Genomic DNA, 23,240 nt, shown 5'->3' on the forward strand with positions numbered 1-23,240 from the left:
CATAGTGGGTAAAGCCAACTGCCTGCAGTGTAGGTATCCCATAAGGGCTCTGAATCTTTAAAAAAAAAGGGGGGGGGTTTGTTTTGTTTTAAAAAAGGCCATCCCACTTTCTGAGATGGCCTCACTCTTACTGCAGCCAAGGAGGTCCGCGTCGTCGTTGCTGCTGAGTCCTCCTCACGTTGCTTGCGGTGCCTGCTGCTGTCTGTGCACTTCTGTCTGTGTTTTGTGGTCTGGACCTCAGTGGGCTCTGACGTCTGGACAGATGCCACGTCTGCTTAGTTCTCTCAGCGCTGGAACAGTCTCGAAGGGTCAGCAAATACTTTTTTTTTTTTTTTTTAAAGATTTATTTATTTGAAAGGGAGAGTTACAGAGGCAGAGGCAGAGAGAGAGAGAGAGAGAGAGAGAGAGAGAGGTCTTCTATCCACTGGTTCACTCACCAAATGGCTGCAACAGCTGGAGCTGCGCTGATCCGAAGCCAGGAGCCAGGAGCTTCTTCCAGGTCTCCCTAGCAGGTGCAGGGGCCCAAGGACTTGGGCCATCCTCTACTGCTTTTCCAGGCCACAGCAGAGAGCTGGATTGGAAGTGGAGCAGCTGGGACTCAAACCAGCACCCATATGGGATGCCGCCACTGCAGGCAGTGGCTTTACCTGCAACACCATAGTGTCTGCCCCAGTAAATACTTTCTTAATGAAAAAAAAAATATATATATATATAGGGAGAGAATAGTATAATGCATTATGTCTTTATCAGCCAGGTATCATCATTTCATTAGTGTTTTTCAAATATTCCTGCATTTTCTTAACTGAAAATATTGTCCTATATGCATAGCTGGTGTCTAGAAGGACTGACAGAATCATAGTGTCCTTCTTACACTCAGAAAATAGTCATTCCTTACTAAAGTCTAAAACCTGGTCCAGTTTAAATTTCTCTGCCTCAAAAGTAATTATTAATTTGGTTGGTTCAGCTGATATCCAGATACGGGGTGCACACCCAGTGTCTGGCTGTGTCTGAAGTCTCTCAGTCTCCAGCAGTCCTCCTCCTCTCCCTGCTGCTCTAGTGCTCTGTCCTGTGGAGCGCACCGCCCTCTGCGTCTCGCAGGTTGCTGCTTTCTGGTTTCACTGCCTTCCACGCTCCCTCAGACCTCCTGTTAACTGAAAGTTGAAGCTGCTGTCTTGATGAGACTCGGGGTATTTAAGTGCACTGTTTGTTTACTTTTGCAAGAACATGTCCTAATTCAGGATGGCGAAGGCCTGTTCTCCCAAGGCAGCTGCAGCTGGGACCTGGAATTCACTAACTCTATAGCAGGCTGGATGGCTGGCCTGTGAATGATGTCACAAATAGCCAAAATAGCCAGGGGCCCTTGGTGGAACAAAGGGGCCCTGGCCCTGGCCTTGTCGCTGCTTGTTTCTGTTGTATGAGGAGACGAATGGTATCTATAATGTCTCACTCTGATGGCAGTGAGTCTAGTTGTTAGCAGCCTGATGACCCCTACCTGTTCCCCACACACACAGAACCTTCTGATGGTAGTGCTCTGTATGATCATTGTCTAGATCCATTCACATGGTGCTGCTCATTGGTGGTTTTTCTAATTACATCATTCTAACTTTGTTACAAATGAGTTAATAAAAATTTTAATAAAGAACTTTGAGTTAACTACTTGGTGATTTGAAAGCAGGAAAGGACAGTAATGATTGATTTTTCCCTTTGTCACCTTTCAGAAGTTGCCCTAGCAACTTCACTGGTGATGGTTGCAGGGGTTTTTAAGAGTCAGTGTGAACTCAGGGCTGTTAATATGTCTGACAGGTGTCAGTGAATTGCAGTCAGCAATCGCGGATGCTCACCTCAATCCAGTGGTGTCCCCATTAGTCTTTGGTAACTGATAGAGGATGTCATGGGCTCATTTTGTGTATCATTCTTCTCCAGACATAGAAATTGGCCATTTCTCCTGAGAGCTTTTTCATTTTTTTAGATGAGAAATAGTATGTACAAACAATAAACTGATTCGCCTAGGAGTTTGTTACTGTTAGGTTGTCATTGTTTTGGGTGTGTTCAGTGGATAGAACTAGGAAATATGTGTGTTTTTAGAAAGAGAAGAATAAAGCATGAGTTCATACCCTTTTTTTCAGTTGAAAAAACTGAAATTGTAAATTTTTTAAATGTAGCTACTCTGATTTTGTACATGTGTATCATTCCTCAAGAAACCCTTGGTTTCCAACCATAGGACAATGACAGTGCTAACGACTTAATGTGGTTTGTTTTCTCAGTCATTCTTCTTTTCCTTAGTGTATATCTCACTGAGGAGCCCAGTCGGAAGTGCTGTGTGCGATACATGCTGGGTTCTTCAGATCAGCCTTGCATTGTTCTCTTGGGAAAAAATGCTGTAAATGTATACTTTAAAATTATGTTTTATTATTATTATTTTTAAAGATTTATTTATTTATTTGAAAGGCGGAGTTACTTCCCAGATTGCTGGTTCACTTCCCAGATTGCCGCAATGGCTGGAGCTGGGCCGATCCGGAGCTAGGAGCCAGGAGCCTGGAGCCTCCATCTGGGTCTTCTTTGTGGGTGGAGAGGCCCAAGCACTTGAGTCATAGCAGGGAGCTGGATCAGAAGTAGAGCAGCCAGAACCTGAACTGGCGCCCATATGGGATGCCGGCACTGCTGGCGGTGGCTTTGTGTAGCCGCTGTGCCACAGCGCTGGCCCCATTAATTATTTTGCATGTGTGTGTTTAACCTCCTTTCTTGAGGAAAGGTGGTCTCCTGTGAACATGCTCATGCTGCTTAATTTATTTTTTTTAAGTATACAGGAAGTCCTTTACAGGATTTTTTAAAAAGATTTATTTATTTATTTGAAAGGCAGAGTTACAGAGAGGCAGAGACAGAGACGGAGGGAGAGAGAGGTCTTCCATCCGTTGGTTCACTCCCCAAATGGCTGCAGTGGCCGAAGCTGAGCCGATCTGAAGCCAGGAGCCAGGAGCTTCCTCTGAGTCTCCCACATGGGTGCAGGGCTGGATCGGAAGTGGAGCAGCCAGGACTCGAACCAGTGCCCATGTGGGATGCCGGCACTGCAGGTGGCAGCTTTACCTGCTATGCCACAGCGCTGGCCCCATCATGCTGCTTTTCCCTTGAGGACAGAATTCTGGCGATCCCTCCTGATCAGTGTGTAGAACCCTTCATTCCTTTAACTGCAGGGTAGTCCATCATGTGAATTAGCATGATTTATTCCCTCAGTCTTCCCTGTAAATACTGAGGAAGCACTGTGACAGAATCTGATGCGAGAATTAAATATGACTAAAAGTTTAAAAATAGCAAAATCTGTCTCCTTGATACCCTTAAACTAGTAATCAAGAGTGAATGAGTTTCCCTGAAATGAATTTTAATCACCCAAGCGTCCTAATGGAGGTTAGGCAGTCTAACCATTTTTTTTTTTTTTTTTTGCCACAATAAGAGGTTTTTTCATTATTGTGTTGAGTTGACATTGTGTGCTTTTCAGTTTTTTTGTGTCTTCCCTGAACATCAGGTGTTCATTTTTCACGATCACAGGCTGATAGGCCCAGATCAGAGCGTCTCTTCCTTGGAGGTTTCCTTCTGCCTTTTGTGTGGCTTTGGGCTTAGAGTAGTGAAGTCAGTTACAGAAAGCCTGCTGTTAGCAGTGGGTGGTGTCGTATTCCACCTGAGCAGTGAATGTTTTTGAGAGAAAAATGCATCTTTTTGTTATTGTGAGTTTTAGATTCTGTAGGTATGACTGTTCTCTTACTAATAGTGATCTTTTCTTTTGGATCAGATGTTCTGCCTTACTCAATACGGGTCCTGTTGGAAGCTGCTGTACGAAATTGTGATGGCTTTTTAATGAAAAAGGAAGATGTTATGAACATTTTAGACTGGAAAACCAAACAAAGCAATGTTGAAGTGCCCTTTTTCCCAGCCCGTGTTCTCCTTCAAGATTTTACGTAAGTGATAGGTTTTTTTGCATAGCGAATTTTCATTGTTCCCTTATTAAAAATCAGTCTCCTTGGTGGATGGCTTTTTTTTAAATTTTGAAGGTTGGTTAATGATTTTAAAAATTTCCCTTTCTAAAGTGAAGCAATTCAATAGAAACTAGACATGTATTTCTTAAAGCATTTATTCTTAAACCATTTATTATTTATTTTTGCTTAATTGCCTGCCTGTTATCTCCACATAGCTGATAGGTTTCTCAGACAACCCGCCCAGTACTTGATTTCTTGACTGCCCGGCCCGCGTCACCTGTTCCTTTCTAAGTCCTCTGTCCTAGTGACCGGTACCATTGCCTCCCATTGGTTTAGGCCAAAAATCTAGGAGTTAGCCTTGGTTCTTCTTTGCTTAGTACTGCATATTCTGTCAGCAAGTTCCGTCAGCGCTACCTGTGAAATGTGTCTGTGTTCAAATATTTCTTGCCATCTGTACCACTGTCACCCTGGTCCTAGCCCCTTCCTTCTATGGACGACGGCTGCTGTAGTCTCTGGTAGTCTTGCCTCCACACTTGCAATCTGCAGTCTGTCTTTTACATAGTAGATGGAGCGGCTTCGTTAAAAATATTAATCAGGCCCCATCATTCCTCCATGCACCAGTTGGCTTCCATCAGACTTAAAAGAAAATCCCAAGTCTTTACAATAGCCTGAAAGACTGCCTGGAATTAATCACCGGAGGAGTTAGCCTTGGCCTAAGTTTTAAAGGGTCCTTAGAGTTAGCTAGAACATTCCCTTCTCGTGTCCACCAAATCTGATTTGTGTGCCGCTGCTCTGGGTACCTGGTGTGTAGTACTATCTCAGTACTTACTCTGTAAGCATTTCTATGCCTTCGCTACAAATTCCGTGAGAGCCAGAACTATGTGTTACTTGTCCTTGTTTCATTGGTGTCTAGCACATTGAAGGCATTTGGTAAATACTTGTTACAAAAATACGTGCATGTCAGTTGTTTATTAGACAATATAAAAAGCAGTTAAAACCATATTATGATTTGACCATTTTTTGTTTTGTAGTGGAATCCCAGCTATGGTGGACTTTGCTGCTATGCGAGAGGCGGTGAAGGCTCTTGGAGGTGATCCTAAGAAAGTGCATCCTGCCTGCCCGACAGATCTCACAGTCGACCATTCTTTACAGATCGACTTCAGTAAATGGTACCTAAAGACGCCATGCAAGTTAACCAGAGTGTGTGGTGTGGACGGAAGGTAGAGGTGGTTTGTGCCAGAGGAAAGTGTGCTAGCATACAAGAGGACAAAAGTCAGTGCACTGGCCAGGTTTCTTGTACACAATCTGAGTTTACAGCTGTTTTCACCTTGTGTGTTTTTGTTGCCATATTGGATGGAAATGTATAAGCTTTTTGGAGTGATTATCTGAGTTCAGTCTTTGTTTCCTTTTTGTTTTTTGACCTACTTACCTTTCAGAGAGTATAAGGATTTGAGCCATGCATGTCTTTAATTAATTGACGATTGGAAACACTGAGCTCACTACATACAGCTCTGTTTTCCTTCCGCTGAGATAGGTTTGTTCTATTTCTGAAGCCCCTTGACCAAGGCCAAACTAGAGAACACGCATTTCTGTTGCCGGGCATCACCATTCTCTTACACTTCCTGGAGTGACTGAGTTAGACTCCAATTTGTTGCAGCCTGTGGGAGACTTTGCCTTGTATTTTTAGACTATAGCTCTGAGCATCTCCTAGTTTGTTAGATGAAAGAAAAAAAATTTATTTCCGAATTCTTTTTTTTTTTTTTTTTTTTGACAGGCAGAGTGGACAGTAGAGGGAGACAGAGAGAAAGGTCTTCCTTTTTGCCGTTGGTTCACCCTCCAATGGCTGCTGCGGTAGGCGCGCTGCGGCCGGCGCACTGCGCTGTTCCGATGGCAGGAGCCAGGTGCTTCTGGTCTCCCATGCAGTGCAGGGCCCAAGCACTTGGGCCATCCTCCACTGTACTCCCTGGCCACAGCAGAGAGCTGGCCTGGAAGAGGGGCAACCGGGACAGGATCGGTGCCCCGACCGGGACTAGAACCTGGGGTGTCGGCGCTGCAAGGCGGAGGATTAGCCTACTGAGCCGCGGCGCCGGCCTATTTCCGAATTCTTGATAAAAGTTATTCAGGCTGATAGAAAGAACATGAGAATGATTTAATTGAGTGTGTAGCATTATGTTTTTATCTTCATAAATTAAACTAACCTGTTTCTGTTCTTGTTTTTTTTTTTTTTTTCTTTAAATCTGAGATTTGATTTTGTTAAATGATACATTAGCCTTCAAACATCATCCAGTTACCTCCGGGGAGTGTTGCTCTTGTGTATGTTATTTGAAGACCTAACTTTTCCGTCATTTGAGATGGTTTTATTTTGTTTCCTTTTCGGCATGCCAGTGCAATACAGAACGCGCCGAATCCTGGAGGTGGTGAGCTGCAGAAGGCAGGCAAGCTGTCTCCACTCAGAGCGCAGCCCAAGAAGCTACCCTGCAGAGGCCAGACTGCCTGCCGAGGGCCCTGCGACTCTGCAGACCTGGGCCGACACCCGGGAGCCTTCGCTTCGCAGATTGAGAACACGCCCATCCTGTGTCCTTTCCATCTGCAGCCAGTGCCTGAGTATGAGAGCGCTCTGTTAATGAGCATTGGTGCAGGTGGCTTTGCACTTCGGGAGGGGTGCCTGAGTGGGAGACTTGCTCTTTTGACGTGTTAGTGCCAGGTGGTTTTCTCTTGACGAGATCGGCCCCTTCCTGCCTGATGCCTGGTGCGTTGCCCTGACACTCAGGTGCTAGATTGCACTCTCATTGTATTTCCTATTTTTCTGAAAGAAGCAAACTTAAATAAAATGATAGTCTATCATTCTCGATTTCTGCTCCTTAGGAAGCAAACCTCTCTTCAGATGTATCTGAATAGATTTTGTATCTATGACTGATGCAGGCAGAAAACAGGATCCCATTTTCAATTGGGTTTTATATTTTTGTGAATTTGTGTATTCATACGCTGGTTCTCAATCTTGATTTCCCATGGGTATCAGGTACCCAAGTATTTGAGCTATTTTTTGGTGCCTTCCAGGGTGTGAATAGGGAGCAGAACTGGACTGAAACCCAGGTACTCCGTGTGGGATGCTGGCGTCTTGAGCGGCGTCTCCATTGCTGCTCCGAGTGCCCTCTCCTCCAGTATTTTATAAAGCCACGGGCTACAGTGAGCTCCTATGCTTGCTCTTTCTAGCAATTCGATATAATCCGTGTGCTTGGCTCTCAAATCGTGACAGGCTCGTGTGGTCACTCCTTATCCCTGCTACCTGTTAGTACTGGTAGTTAGCAGCCTGTTGCTTTTGAGGTTAATGGCTTTTGTATGGAAAATAATTCCTGGAAAGGAATATTTATTGATTTAAAAATAATTGATTCTTTAGTTGCCTTTTTGTAACTTGCAGAGAATGAGTGAGTTACTGTATATTTTCATTTCTAAAAATTCAATCAAATTTCCCCTCAGTTTTGCCTCTAAATTAAGAAGTATTGTATTATAATTCTTGGCTGTGTGATGTAGTAAAGAATTCTTTTGTGTTTCTTAGTTCTGTGAAATGTTAATTGTAGGTTCAAGCAAGAAGTTGAGGGCTAGAACGTTGTGAGCATGATATCTGACACTTGAACTCAGTGCCTGATTTGCAGGCCGGTTCTGAGCACTGCGTGTTGTGTGGCCCTGTGTCGCGTCGTGCAGTGGAAAGGTGAAGTCACTCCAGTGGCTCCAGAAAGCTGTGTCCCTGAGGTCCTGAGAAGAACCTCGCTGTGCTGTGGCTTCAAGTCATCAATGTGCAATGAATTATTTTTTTTAAGTTTTATTTTTATTATTTATTTGAAAGAGTTACACAGAGAGAAGGAGAGAGAGGGAGAAGTCTTCCATTCTCGAGTTCACTCCCTAACTGGCCGCAGCAGCCAGAGCTGCACCGACCCAAAGCCAGGAGCCAGCAGCCAGGAGCTTCTTCCAGGTCTCCCTAGCAGGTGCAGGGACCCAAAGACTTGGGCCATCTTCTAAAGCTTTCCCATGCCATAGCAGAGAGCTGGATCGGAAGTGAAACTGCTGGGACTTGAACCCACACCCTTATGGGATGCCAGCACCGTAGGCGGTGGCTTTTCCCGCTATGCCACAGCACTGGTCCCGCAATGAATTATTTATTTATTTATTTATTTTTTTGACAGGCAGAGTGGACAGTGAGAGAGAGAGAGAGAGAGAAAGGTCTTCCTTTGCCGTTGGTTCGCCCTCCAATGGCCGCCGCGGCCGGCGCACTGCGCTGATTCGGTGGCAGGAGCCAGGTGCTTCTCCTGGTCTCCCATGGGGTGCAGGGCCCAAGCACTTGGGCCATCCTCCACTGCACTCGCTGGCCACAGCAGAGAGCTGGCCTGGAAGAGGGGCAACCGGGATAGGATCGGTGCCCCGACCGGGACTAGAACCCGGTGTGCTGGCGCCACAAGGCGGAGGATTAGCCTGTTGAGCCACGGCGCCGGCCATATTTATTTATTTATTTTTAAAGATTTATTTATTTATCTGAAAGAGTTACACAGAGAGAGAAGGAGAGGCAGAGAGAGAGAGAGAGAGAAAGATCTTTCATCTGCTGATTTCACTTCCCAACTGGCCACAATGGCCGGAGCTGTGCCGATCTGAAGCCAGGAGCCAGGAGCTTCTTCAGGGTCTCCCACACAAGTTCAGGGGCCCAAGGCTTTGAGCCATCTTCTGCTGCTTTTCCAGGCCATAGCAGAGAGCTGGATCAGAAGTGGAGCAGCCAGGTCTTGAACTGGCGCCCGTATGGGATGCTGGCACTGCAGGCGGCAGCTTTACCTGCTGTGCCACAGTGCCAGCCCCTGTCCCTGTTCTTTAAAAATACTGACAATCAGATGACTGCAGATCCTGGAGGACCTGTGTAATCTAGGTTAGATTGACGTTTAGTCAGTGTCTAATCTCCAGCTGGCGGGTGGAATAAATAGATGCTGTTTGCAATAATTTTTAAAAATATCTATTAGGTAAAATTAGTTTCCCCACAGTGGTATGATATTTACTGCTTAGAGGTGAGTTATTGTTGTCCTTAGTTGAAATAATTAACATAAAATGCATTTATGATCCATTTAAAGAACACTATTGATAAAAAAGAGCCCTCCATTTTGGGTGAAATGAATAAAAGATTTTCACCAAAAGCTGTTTAAACCATAAGTGTGGTCAGGTGTTACTGCCACATGTCAATAATCAACACCCATTTCCCAGTGTAACCGTGTAGGAGCTAACTGTTAAATAAGCAGGTACAGGCCCCTCCTTTTTTTTAATTGCAGTGGAAAACAAAACACCATGTATTGAGCTTGTAGCCAAGTCTTTCATAATAGTGCATTTTAAGTATAGCTTTGGACACTGGTGTGGGCATTGCTTTGTTGTACCTAGTAAAATAGTAACTCCTTTCTATGCCTGTCAGGGAAGTTATTTAAAGCACAACTTCCTTGTTGGAAAAAAAAAACAGAACTATTCTGAGAAGTCTAGTAAATTGTTCAAAGGCTTTAAGAAAGTGCATAATACACAGAAGGAGAAATACTTAGAAGCAAGGCTTTTCTGTAAGATGTGAATTTAACAACAGCTCTTCTTTGCAGACCTGAAACAGTGTTAAAAAATCAAGAAGTAGAATTTGGCAGAAATCGCGAGAGGCTTCAGTTTTTCAAGGTATAAAAGATTTGGGGAAGCTTTTGTACTGAAATTTGTGAAATATTGATAGGTGCAATTTTTTATTTGTATCTTTAGTGTGTTTTTAAAATTTATTTATTTGAAAGGCAGAGTTACAGAGAAAGGAAATGACAGAGAAAGAGAGATCTTCCAGCCGCTGGTTCACTCTCCAGCTGGCCACAGTGACCAGGGCGGGGCCAGATGGAAGCCAGGACCTTCTTCCGGGTCTCCCACATGGGTGCAGGGTCCCCAGGCACTTGGGCCATCTTCCACAGCTTCCCCAGGTGCATGAGTAAGGGGCTGGCTCAGAAGTGTGGAGCGGCTGGGACTCGAGCCAGCGCCCCATGGGATGCCAGTGTCGCAGGTGGTGGCTTTACCTACCGTGTCACAAAGCCAGCCCCTCTTTGGTGCTTTTTAAAGCTGTTATGGTAGTTGAAAGCTTTGTTCAAATAAAATCTTACTGGAAACCCCAGTGGCAGAAGTGTCTGGTTCAAGGGAATTTGGCGAGTTTGTGTCTGGGGTCTTCCTGTCTGCTCATCTCTGAGAATCTTTGAAACACGAATAGATCATTTACTGGAACTATTTGAACATATTTCTTTGACCTAACTTAGTTTTGTTTTAAATATCTGTAAAGCAGATATGTTAGGTTGAATATCTGCACATTTGTTTTTAAGGATGTACTATAAACTTTGAACTGACCATATTGGACATTGATTATTTTTATGTGTCAATATATTTTGATTATGAATACAATCACAGTCCAGTACTAACACTTGTATTTCTTTGAACAAAATCTAGTGGAGTTCCCGAGTGTTTCGGAATGTGGCTGTGATCCCTCCTGGAACTGGAACGGCTCATCAAGTAAACCTAGAGTATTTGTCAAGAGTAGTGTCTGAGGAAGAGAACCTCCTCTTCCCAGACAGCGTGGTCGGCACGGATTCTCACATAACCATGGTGAATGGCTTGGGGATTCTAGGCTGGGGTAAGTGCGCCAAGAACGTTGTAACAGAACGTAGATGGTGGGTGCATACCCTCTCTGAGGCTCAAGACTTTGTGAACTGAATAGTAAGAGAGGTTTTATGAAAAGAGGTTTGTCCATGCCCAGCACAGCTCTGCTGCCGGTGAAGTGAGGGTGAGGGTGAGGGTCAAGTCCTTCAGCACCTTTTCCTGACCTTGGTTATGAATCCAGATTCCTTAGCGTTGTATGCAGAGCCCTTCCCAAGCTGGTGCTCTGAGGCCCTTGGCCACACAGGCCTCAGAAACCTGACCCCCATTTCCTGAGTGGGCCATGCTCTCTGTCAGGCTTCGCACAGACCGTTGCCCCTGGCAGAAGAAATTGTGCCAACTGCAGCTTTCATTGTTGAAATATGGTCACAGTCCACCTGCTTCGAGGCCGAGCTTGTGGCCTCCTGAAAGCCTGAACTTGCCACACTGAATGAAGGGTGCCTCGCTCTGTACTTAACTCTTCACAGGGTGGCACAAGATTGCTAGGGTGTTTCCTTTTTCTTTAGATTGAGCTTCTTGAGGGCATAAGGCTGGGTTTATTCACACTTGTGTCTTTCACACTCGTGTCTTAGCACCGTGCAGTGCCAAACATAACGTTCAGTGAATGCTTGTTGGGTTGTTTATGTGGGTGGGGTGATTCCTCCCAGAAGGGTTGTTTGCAGTCTCTGCAGGACGAGCAGTTAGCAGATCTGTGTAAGGTACTGTGTAAGACGAGGTTGTGAAACACCCAGAGATAAAGTGTCTTCAGATGTGCTCCCTGATCCACCTGTTCTTTCCTTAGGGGTTGGAGGCATTGAAACAGAGGCTGTGATGCTTGGTCTGCCAGTTTCTCTTACTTTGCCAGAGGTGGTTGGATGTGAGTTGATGGGGTCATCAAACCCCTTTGTTACATCCATAGATGTCGTCCTTGGCATTACGAAGGTAAGCATAAGGTGATAAGGTGTGGTGGCTCTCTGACTTAGTGGACGGTGACTGTATTGGGGATCAGGACTTTTGGGTCATTCCTCTATCCTTTGGACTCTCACGTTAATGACATCATCATAATTATCACAGCAGTAATAGAGATATGTAATGTTTGCGTTGTATGATTGTTGTCACTGTTCACTGAACATGTTAATTTATTTGCTCCTCATTAAAAGCCTGTGAGATAGGTACTGTTACAATCAGCATTTTAATTCTGAGAAATCTGAATGTTTAAGGATTGAACAAAGGGGCATGGGGCTGAACAGGAAGTGATCAAACAGGGATTCTAATCCAGCAGTCAGGGTCTTGAGTCCATGAGGGTACCATTATATCATTGCCTCATTTTCTTCTGACTACATGACATTTAGAAATGCCATACTAAACAAGAATTTGATTGCCTCTCCTTTACTATTTAATCATTACATTAAATGAAGCATTACTACATAATACTTTAAAAAATACAGACAGTAGACATGATGGTATCAAATGTTTCTGTGGGCTATTTTAACATTTTTTTTTTTTTTTTGAAGTAAGATGCAGAAACTTTTTGTATGGATTTGAAAATATTGACTGCATACCTTTAACAGCTGTCCACAAGAAGTGCTAATTCTCCATTCTAAATTTCTGGTTTTCACTCACTTTGTCTTAATGATTAAGTCCTGGGGCAGGCATTTGGCTCAGTGGTTAAGATCCTGCTGGGATGCCTGCACCCCGTGTAAAATGCCAAGGGTTGAGTCCTGGCCCTGCTTCCAGTCTTGCTTCTTGCTAGTTTGAGGGTGTTGGAGGAGTGAACCAGCAGATGGACAGTCTCCCTCTGTCTCTCTGCCTTTTTAATAAAACAAAAATAATTAATCTTTGAGGTGTCATTTTAAGAAGCACTTAAAAGTGTCCCTTATGTAGTTCTATTGTGGATCCCAGTGTCTCCGCATTTTGGAGGATGGTTTAGTCTGAAGGCTTCCAGGTTCCCCACAGGGTGAGAAAACACTCATGCCTCCCTGGCAGCCTTTGGTTCTTCTTCCTGTTTGGAGGAAATGTGCCATCTTAGGGAAAAGGTTGATTAGTGGATGCACCAGATCAGAAGTTACATTGAGGAAGCAGGCTTGTTCCCAGAGGAAAAGGAACAGCTCATGTAGAAAAGTCCGTTCTTCAGACATCCTGAGTCACGCTGCTTTTCAGATCCCTCGGGCTCTGCTTTTCCCTGCACAGTGTTACGCTGTGTTCTTGACATGTTAGCATGCTGATGTGGTATGTATGTTCACATTTGTTGAATATATTGTTTTGAGGTCCTGTTGTTGTTCTGTTCGTTATCTTTAAGAGGTTAGTCCTGTATTGTCTAAAACATACACTGCGATGCCTCATTAATTTGAGGAAGGTAGCATTTGGTGTAGTGTATCTAATACGTGTTTTCTGTCACCCTCGGAAATAGAATCGTAAATGTAAGGAAATGTCCTTGTGTAAGACGTGTTCCTGTAAGCAGGAATTCGGGTTGAGTGATCCCTAGCACCTCTGAAATGCTAGGGTTCCTTTGTACTTAATCACTTCAGCTCTCCCTGTGCCAATCAGAGACAGTTTTACAGCCTAGGAAAGATGTGTGGCTACCCTTCATAGTCATGAAGAACGTTCCGGGGTGGGAGTTTGACCTGGCAGTTACGGTGCTGCTTGGGACACCCATCTCTTCTTTTTATTTAATTTTTAATTTTTATTTATTTTTCGTCTACCCATCTCTTCCATCAGAGTGCCTGGGTTCAAGGCCGGACTCTGTTCTCAATTGTAGCGTCCTGCTAACGCGTGCTCTGAGAGGCAGCTGGTGATGGCTTAAGTACTCGGGTCCCTGCCATTCACCTGGACCTGGGAGACCCAGGTTGAGTTCCAGGCTCCTGACTTTGGCCTGTCTTAGCCCTAGCTGTTGTGGCATTTGTTTTTTTTTTTTGTTTTTTGTTTTTTGTTTTTTTGACAGACTGGATAGTGAGAGAGAGAGAGACAGAGAGAAAGGTCTTCCTTTTTGCCGTTGGTTCACCCTCCAATGGCCACTGCGGCCGGCGCATCTTGCTGATCCGAAGCCAGGAGCCAGGTGCTTCTCCTGGTCTCCCATGCAGGTGCAGGACCCAAGCACTTGGGCCATCCTCCACTGCCTTCCAGAGAGCTGGCCTGGAAGAGGGGCAACCGGGATAGAATCCGGCGCCCCGACCGGGACTAGAACCCGGTGTGCCGGCGCCGCAAGGCGGAGGATTGGCCTGTTAAGCCACGGCGCCGGCCTCTTTGTGGCATTTGTGATGTGAGCCAGCAGATGGGCACCCTCCCCGCCTGTAAAATTTACTTGTTTATTTTTGTTTATTTGAAAGCCAGAGAGAGAACATCCATCCACTCTCCAAATGCCTGCAACAACTGGATCTAGGTCAAGCCAGAGCCAGGAACTCAGAATTTATCCAGGTCTCCCATAAGGGTAGCAGGGACCCAAGAACTTGAGCAGTTATCTGCCTCCCAGGGTGCTCATTAGCAGGAGGGTAGACTGGAAGCAGAGGTGGGACTTGAACCCCAGCACTCTGATATGGGATGCAGTTGTTCAAAGCAGCAACGTACCTGCCACAACACCCGCTCCCCCCACCCCCGCCATCCATCTCTGCCTTTCAAGTAAAACAAGTACAAGCTTTTGAAAATAGTTGAAAAAGGGGGCTGGTGCTGTGGCACAGCAGGTTAACAGCCTGGCCTGAAGTGCCGGTGTCCCATATGGGCACCGGTTCGAGACCGGCTGCTCCACTTCCGATCTAGCTCTCTGCCATGGCCTGGGAAAGCAGAAGATGGCCCAAGTCCTTGGGCCCCTGCACCCATGTGGGAGACCTGGAAAAATCTCCTGGCTCCTGGCTTTGGACCGGCGCAGCTCTGGCCATTGTGGCCAGTTGGGGAGTGAACTACTGAGTGGAAGACCTCTCTCTCTCTCTCTTTCTCTCTCTCTCTCTCTCTAACTCTTTCAAATAAATAAATCTTTAAAAAAAGATAGTTGAACAAGAAAAAGCTATTTTAGAAGAAATGAAGTTTGAAGCTACATGTTAAATCCTACCAAAATTGAATTTATTTATAATTAGTAATATTGCCAGTATTTGGGCTGGTAGCTATAATTTGGAGAGTTTTGTTTCAATGCACAGCTCATCACCACTTAGTGTTTGTTAAATCTGAGATGCCGTCAGTGGTTGGAGCGCGTTGTCTTATGTGCTGCTAGGAAAAGAGGGGGGCTGCCAGCTAAAAAAACATGCGTCCCAGTGCGCCTGTTCACGGAGACGCTGAGTGTGAGCTGTGCAGCCTGACCTGTCAGCCCCTTTCTGCCCTGGTTGTCCCCAGTGCGCCTGTTCCCAGAGACGCTGAGTGTGAGCTGTGCAGCCTGACCTGTCAGCCCCTTTCTGCCCTGGTTGTCCCCAGTGCACCTGTTCACGGAGACGCTGAGTGTGAGCTGTGCAGCCTGACCTGTCAGCCCCTTTCTACCCTGGTTGTCCCCAGTGCGCCTGTTCCCGGAGACGCTGAGTGTGAGCTGTGCAGCCTGACCTGTCAGCCCCTTTCTGCCCTGGTTGTCAGCGACGTTGGGCTGCCTTGTGTGGACTGTGAAGATACTTGCGGAACTAAAATGAGTTGATATGTCCTAACAATGAAAGATCTCATTCCTTCAGTACTGCCAGAATTGGCTTAAAAATTGGGTTTTATAGTGTTCAGGGAATCCATGCTAATCTTGTCTTTGCGATTTTCTGTGTGTTTCTGTGTTTTTGTTCAGCACCTTAGGCAAGTAGGAGTTGCTGGAAAGTTTGTCGAGTTTTTTGGCAGTGGCGTTTCTCAGCTGTCGGTCGTTGATCGGACTACAATAGCAAACATGTGTCCAGAATACGGTGCTGTCCTCAGCTTTTTCCCTGTTGACAATGTGACGCTGAAACACTTAGAACACACAGGTAAGATCGTGACCCTGAGATGGAACGTCTGCCGACGGTATTGTGCGACACATTACTGCCTCGCTTGTGTCAGTGAACGTTCATCACATTCTCTTACTTTGAACCAACGACTCTCAGACTGCGTGTGGTGACTTTACAGAGACCTCCACCCCTGATGGCAATTTAAAGGGGTCACTCACACCACTGGCCCTCATGTCCCTCCCTTCCCACCCGTACTCGGGGCACAGAGGCTGCATGTGATGCAGTCAGGCTTGTGCACATTCACACCTGTCCGTCTCCACGCAGGAGTAAAGGAGCAGCCGGCAGGAGAGGTTGGGAATCAGGGTTCTTGTGGAAGAATAGCAAGTGCGTCATGTTGTGAAATCCAGTCTAGGTTCCGAGTGTTTTTAGCATCTGTTTGTTTGTTTGTTTGTTTTATCATCTTATTAGGGACATGGACCACTGTTGTATTGTTTTTTTTTTTTTTTTTTTTGAAAGGCAGAGTGGTAGGAGAGGAAGAGACAGAGAGAAAGAGATCTTTCCATTGGTTCACTTCCCAATTGGCTGCAGCAGTTGGGACTGGGACTGGCTGAAGCCAGGAGCCAGGAGCTCCATCTGTGTCTCCCACGTGGGTGCAGGGGTCCAAGACTTGGGCCATCTTCTGCTGCCTTCCCAGGCATATCAACAGGGAGCTAGATTGGAAACAGAGCAGCTGGGACTGAAACTGGCACTCTGATATGGGATCCGGCACCTCAGGCCGCAGCCACAGTGCCGGCCGTTTTATTTATTTGAAAGACAGAGTTAGGGAGAGAGAGAGAGAGATTGACTGATTGATCTTCTGTACACTAGTTCACTCCCCGAATGGCTGCAATGGTAAGGGCTGGGCCAGGCCAAAGCCAGGATCCCGGAATTACATCTGTGTCTCCCACATGGGTAGCAGGGGCCCAAGTGTATGGGCCATTTTCTGCCTCTCTCCCAGATGCATTTGCAGGGAGCTGGATGGGAAGTGGAACAGCTGGGACTCAAACCAGTGCCCACATGGGATCAGTGTCACAGGCCGTGGTTTAACCTGCTGTGCCACAATGCTGACCCCTGTTGATTGTTTCATTTATGAGAGAAAATATTTGTGGGGCCAGCGCTGTGGCATAGCGGGTAAAGCTGCCTTCTGCATTGTGGGCATCCCATAGGGATGCTGGTTCGAGGCCCTGCTGCTCCATTTCCAATCCAGCTCCCTGCTATGGCCTGGGAAAGCAGTGCAAGATGGCCCAAGTGCTTGGGCTCCTGCAGCTGCGTGGGAGACTTGGAAGAAGTTCCTGGTTTTGGATTGGCCCAACTCTGGCCATTGTGGCCATTTAGGGAGTGAACTAGCAGATGGACGACCTCTCTCTTTCTCTCTCTGCCTCTGCCTCTCTGTAACTCTGCCTTTCAAATAAGTAAATAAATCTTAAGGAAAAAAAAATGTATCTGTAAAACCAGAAGGTGTTGGTATTTGGTAAGGCTACTGTTCTTCAGTTTCTTTTTTTTTTTTTTTTTTATTCCATCCATTTCCCTTTGTAAAGAGATCATTGCTAAGCTACTCATCTCCAATCATAGAAAGTTTGGGGGATGTATTCTGTATTCTTCAGCTTGGGGCAGACAGATAAGTCAGTGACTGAAATGCAAAATGGATGGCTGGCTCTGTTGAACCTGGGTGGAATGTTCCTTATAAAATGGGAAACTTCCCTGTATCTGGTTTTGGGTTGCCAGAGCATTCCAGAGAAATGATTAGAGGTGCCCTATTATTTCACATTAATCTTACTACTTCACACTAATCTGAGTTAAGATATTTGTGGTCTGCTATGTAACAAATTATCCTAAACTCAGTGGCGTTGAACAGCAGTAATCCTTCATGGCTTGTGGGTGCAGCGGGCCAGTGGCTCAGACAGGGCGCAGTGGGGACATGGTGCCCTGCTTCACGACATCGCGGGTCTGAGCCGTCAGAGTCTGACACAGCCTGGAATCCTGAAGACTCCCATGCTGGCTGACAGCTGGGGCTCAGTGAGATCCACAGCAGACCACACTCCCACGTGTGCTTTCCCCAGGAGCTCTGGCCTTCTCACGGCATGGCCTCGTGGGGAAGGCGGGAGAGGGGCCTGAATAGGTGTGGACAGCGGTTTTTCGCCCAGCTCTGGGTTTCAGAACTCCTTAACAGATTTTGTCCCTGTTCATCTTTTCAGGTTTTGACAAAGCCAGACTCAAGTCCATGGAAACATACCTTAAAGCTGTGAAATTGTTTAGAAATGACCAGAATCCTGGAGAACCTGAGTATTCCCAGGTACATACAGATAAGCCACAGACTAGTAGTTAAGGGCGTACATTCTGGTTTGAATCCCAGCTCTAAGCCTTATAGCTGTCTAACCTGCTGTAATTGTTCAATCTTTATGCCTCAGTTACCTCTTCTCTAAAATATGGTCAAACGCAACATAAGATTCTTAGATTAAATACAAATGCATACAGTAAGTGCTCAATAGTGGCTTTTTTTAAGAACTTTTATTTGTAACCCAATCCTTTGATTTTATTAATTTTTAAAAAACTTTTATTTATTTATATAAAAGTCAGAGTTAACACAGAGAGAGAAGAGGCAGAGAGGTCTCCCATCTGCTTGTTCACTCCCCAATTGGCCGCAACGGCTGGAGCTGCGCCAATCTGAAGCCAGGAACCAGGAGCTTCTTCCAAGTCTCCCACGTGGGTGCAGGGGCCCAAGCACTTGGTCATCTTCCACTGCTTTCCTAGGCCATAGCAGAGAACTAGATTGGAAGAGGAACAGCCGGGACTAGAACCAGCGACCATATGGGATGCCGGCACTTCAGGCCAGGATGTTAACCTGCTGCACCATAGCACTGGCACCTGATTTTATTAATTTTATCTAATTCCTATATAGTAAATTTTGTAGCATTTTCTGGTCCTGTTATTAGTACTGATAAAGATTTATTTATTTGAAAGAGTTAGAGGAAGAGACAGAGAGCAAGACCTCTCATCTGCCAGTCCACTCCCAAATGGCCGGGTCTCGATCAAGTCGGAGCCAGGAGCCAGGAGCCTCCTCCTTGTCTCGCCTGTGGGTGCAGGGGCCCAAGCACGTGGGCCATCCTCTGCTGCTCTCCCAGACCACAGCAGAGAGCTGAGCAGGGAGCAGCTGGGACTGGTGCCCACATGGGATTCTGGCATCGCAGAATAGCTCCACCCGCTGTTCACAATGCTGGCCTCCTTTTTTAGTATTTAAAATTGACTCAATTCTGTAACTTTTTTTTGACAACTACTATTCGGTTCCTCCGAAGCAACGATTTTGGTGTCTCTACTTCTGCTTTATGATTGTGCCTTGTTTTTATTGTTGTTTTTGAGATTTGTTTATTTATTTGAAAGGCAGACTTAGAGAGATGAAGAGACAGAGAAAAGTCTTCCACCTGCTGGTTCACTGCCCAGATGGCTGCAGTGGGCGGAGCTGGGCCAGTCTGAACTCCATCTAGGTGTCTCCCATGTCTGTGCAGGGGCCCAAGCACCTGGGCCATCTGCTGGTGCTTTCCCCGGCACATTAGTAGGAGCTGCGTTCGAAGTGTAGCATCTGGGATGCTGGTGTCATTGAGGGTGGCCGCTTAACCCTCAACTGGGGCAACCGGGACAGAATCCGGCGCCCCGACTGGGACTAGAACCCAGTGTACCGGTGCCGCTAGGTGGAGGATTAGCCTGTTGAGCCACGGTGCCGGCCTAAATGTTTGTTTTAAAGATATTTTATAATCTAAGTAAATAGTTTATCTGTTATAAAATTATATTGAAATAAGTTGAATTCACATTCAGGGAAGTCTTAACTTAAATAAAATTCATTTTCTAGGAGTGTGTCAGGCCTGTAACAACTTGGTGTAAGTTGTTAAGCTAATTTTTACAAGAAAATCTCTTTTTTCCCCAGCCTGCTTTTTCTTCATGGCATGTGCCAACCTGTACACTTGTTTGTCTTTTCCCCACTGGGATTCCAGTGTGTGCTTTGGGGCCAGGAGCGTGGTTTGGCTGGGTCTCGGGTCCCTGGCAGACGTTCAGGAAGCACGTTAGGCTAGTAAGTGAATAAATGCAGACATACTGAAGACCAGCATAGAACCACAGGGATTGAATTTGTGTGGCACTTTGGGCAAATATTTCACCTTCTCTGATAGTTTTCTAATTCCTTTTGCTTCCCTTGGACTTAGTGTTTTGTCTACATTAAAAGAAAACAGAGAGGCCAGCACTGTGGCAGAGTGGGTAAATCCGCTGCCTGCAGTGCCCGTATCCCATATGGGCACTGGTTCAAGTCCCAGCTGCTCCACTTCCAATCCAGCTCTCTGCTGTGGCCTGGGAAAGCAGTGGAAGGTGGCTCAAGTCCTTGGGCCCCTAAGCCTGTGTGGGAGACCCAGAAGAAGCTCCTGGCTTTGGATTGGCCCAGCTACAGCCATTGTGGGCATTTGGGAACTGAACCAGTGGATGGAAGAGTTCTTTCTCTACCTTACAAATAAATAAATAAATAAATAAGAAAAATAAAAACACCAGAATTATCAGTGAGCCAACTATTGCTGCTAATGCTTAAAAAAAAAAAAAAAAAGGGAAACAGAAACAAATAAAAATAATAAAAAATATTGAATGGAAAAAATGGAAAAACTTGTGTGGTAGAATAAAATACAATACATTTATCTGGAAAAAATCCTGATCACATAAAGAAACTAAAATGTCAGGATACTGATTTTTTTTAAAAAGGTGTATTTATTTGAAAGAGTTACACAGATAGAGAAGGAGAGGCAGAGAGAGAGGTCTTCCATCCACTGGTTCATTTCCCAAATGGCCACAATCACTGGAGCTGCGCCAATCCGGAGCCAGGAGCCAGGAGCTTCTTCTGGGTCTCCCATGTGGGTGCAGGGCCCAAGGACTTGGGTCATCTTCCACTGCTTTCCCTGGCCATAGCTGAGTGTTGGACTAGAACCGGTGCCCATATGGGATGCCAGCACGGCAGGTGGTGGCATTACCCACTATACTGCAGTGCCAGCCCTCAGAGACAATACATTGATGACTGGCAGAGGCATCTTGTTACAACAGGTTTATCATTATCAGGAGAAAACATTTGAGGAGCTCTGCTTTTTATACAGCTAATTCAGTTGGTGGTGTGGTAGTTTGCCTACTAATTTGCTAGCTTGTCTTTAGCAAATGTTCATATGCTTCACAAATTTAAATGGGCTGATTTTACATTTTGATTTTTGGGGGTGTATTTTACCGTTTAAACAAACCAGTGTTCAAAGACATGGGAGTGTAATGATTCTCCTTTAGAAAGTAATGCTTGAATGGGAATCTCTGTTAGGAATTCTGATTCTGTCTCTGCCCTTCTCCCCGTCTCCCAGGTCATCCAGATCCACCTGAATTCAATAGTTGCGTCTGTCAGTGGTCCAAAGAGACCTCAGGATAGAGTTGCTGTGACAGACATGAAAAGTGATTTCCAGTCTTGCTTGAATGAAAAGGTTGGTTGCTTTTATTGTTGTCTTCGTCAAATGCCTTTGTGCTAAATAGTCAAGATCCAAGAAAGTGACGTGTTCACTCAGTCCCCATCCATATTTCTATACGGTCACACCAGCATTCACACATTTATTGCTTCTGACCAGCATGCAAGTCAGTTTTGTTTTGTTTTGTTTTTAAGATTTTGTTTATTTGAGAGGTAGAGTTACAGACAGTGAGAGGGAGAGACTGAGAGAAAGGTCTTCCATCCACTGGTTCACTCCCTAGATGGCTGCAACGGCCGAAACTGCGCCGATCTGAAGCCAGGAGCTTCCTCCGGGTCTCCCACATGGGTACAGGGGCCCAAGTACTTGGGCCATCCTACACTGCTTTCCCAGGCCATTAGCAGAGAGCTGAATCGGAACTGGAAGACCTGAGACACGATCCAGCACCCATATGGGATGCCGGCACTGGCCCCACACGGTCAGAACTTTGAATGTTCAATCATCAGCCAGTGAGGATCTGCTATGTTTTCTACCAGTCTTTTTTTCCTCTACATATCCATAATGCTTGTTTTTTTTTTTTTTATGTACAAATTTGCGTAGGTTGGATTTAAAGGCTTCCAAATCGCAGCTGAAAAGCAAAAGGATATCGTGTCTCTTCAGTATGAAGGAAGTGAATATAAGCTGTCTCACGGGTCCGTGGTCATCGCTGCCGTTATCAGCTGCACCAATAATTGCAACCCTTCCGTCATGCTCGCTGCAGGTAGGTGTCCTTCACTGCCGTAGGTTTTCTTTTCCTTATTTTTTTGCTTCTCTCTCTCTCTCTCTCTCTCTCTCTCTCTTTCTTTCTCTCTCTGTCTTTTTTTTTTTTTTTTTTTTTTTTTTTTTTTTTAGTAATTTTGCTTTTTTAAAACGTAAAAAAATTTTTTTGTGTTGTGACTTACCTATTAGTTTCAGGTCATAGCCAGGTTTTTTTGTGTTAATTTAGAAGTACAGTTCATTACCCAAATTGCAAAGATTTTTTTTTTTAAAGATTTATTTATTTTACTTGAAAGTCACAGTTACGCAGAGAGAGAGAGAGAGGGAGAAAGGTCTTCCAACCACTGCTTCACTCCCCAGATGGCCGCAATGGCCGGAGCTGAGCCAGTCCGAAGCCAGGAGCTTCTTCCAGGTCTCCCACGTGGGTGCAGGAGCCCAAGGACTTGGGCCATCTTCTGTTGCCTTCCCAGGCCACAGCAGAGAGCTGGATTAGAAGTGGAGAAGCTGGGTCTCAAACCGGCGCCCATATGGGATGTCAGCACTGCAGGCGGCGTCTTTACCCGGTACACCACAGCGCCGGTCCCAAATTGCAGAAATTTTTATTTTTTATTATTTACTTATTTATTTTTTGACAGGCAGAGTTAGAGAGAGAGAGAGAGAAAGGTCTTCCTTTTTTCATTGGTTCACCCCCCCAAGTGGCCGCTACGGGCAGCGTGTTGCGGCCGGCGTGCTGCGCTGATCGAAGCCAGGAGCCAGGTGCTTCCTCCTGGTCTCCCACTCGGGTGCAGGGCCCAAGGACTTGGGCTATCTTCCACTGCCTTCCCGGGCCACAACAGAGAGCTGGACTGGAAGAGGAGCAACCGGGACAGAATCCGGCGCCCCGACTAGGACTAGAACCTGGGGTGCCAGCTCCACAGGCAGATTAACCTAGTGAGCCGCGGTGCTGGACAATTGCAGAGGTGTTTTTTTTTTTTTTTTTTTTTCCATTTTCAATTCTCTTTATATACAGAAGATCAATTTAGTATAAAGTAAAGATTTCAACAGTTTGCACCCATATAGAAACACAAAGTGAAACATACTGTTTGAGTACTAGTTATAGCATTAAATCACAATGTACAGCACATTAAGGACAGAGATCCCACATGAGGAGCAAGTGCACAGTGACTCCTGTTGTTGACCCAACAAATTGACACTCTAGTTCATGGCACCACTAACCACCCTAGGCTCTTGTCATGAGTTGCCAAGGCTATGGAAACCTTCCAAGTTCGCCGACTCTGATCATATTTAGACAAGGTCATAAAAGACAGGGTGAGGATAGTAACCAATGATCCTAAGAGTGGCATTAACCAGCATTAAGTGGGGAAGAGGACCATCAGTACACACAGGTTGGGAGTAGAGCCATTGGAGGTAGAGTAGAGGTTATGATTACTAATTGCAGAGATTTTTAACAAGGGTTGTAAATGAAATCA

At 45.6% G+C, this 23,240-nt stretch overlaps 1 protein-coding gene across 1 annotated transcript in view; it reads left to right on the forward strand.

Moving 5' to 3' along the window:
• Nucleotides 1-23,240, forward strand: part of IREB2 (iron responsive element binding protein 2) — a 60,263-nt gene that overhangs the window by 17,294 nt on the left and 19,729 nt on the right. The window contains exons 3-12 of the mRNA XM_062206371.1: nt 3,785-3,950; nt 5,000-5,137; nt 6,354-6,572; nt 9,581-9,650; nt 10,449-10,632; nt 11,437-11,576; nt 15,379-15,550; nt 17,746-17,843; nt 20,920-21,036; nt 21,616-21,775. Of these exons, the coding sequence (XP_062062355.1) occupies nt 3,785-3,950; nt 5,000-5,137; nt 6,354-6,572; nt 9,581-9,650; nt 10,449-10,632; nt 11,437-11,576; nt 15,379-15,550; nt 17,746-17,843; nt 20,920-21,036; nt 21,616-21,775 (1,464 nt within the window). The remainder of the gene's footprint in view (nt 1-3,784; nt 3,951-4,999; nt 5,138-6,353; nt 6,573-9,580; nt 9,651-10,448; nt 10,633-11,436; nt 11,577-15,378; nt 15,551-17,745; nt 17,844-20,919; nt 21,037-21,615; nt 21,776-23,240) is intronic.

This window comes from Lepus europaeus, chromosome 11 (assembly GCF_033115175.1).
Source record: "Lepus europaeus isolate LE1 chromosome 11, mLepTim1.pri, whole genome shotgun sequence".
Taxonomy (NCBI): Eukaryota; Metazoa; Chordata; class Mammalia; order Lagomorpha; family Leporidae; genus Lepus; species Lepus europaeus.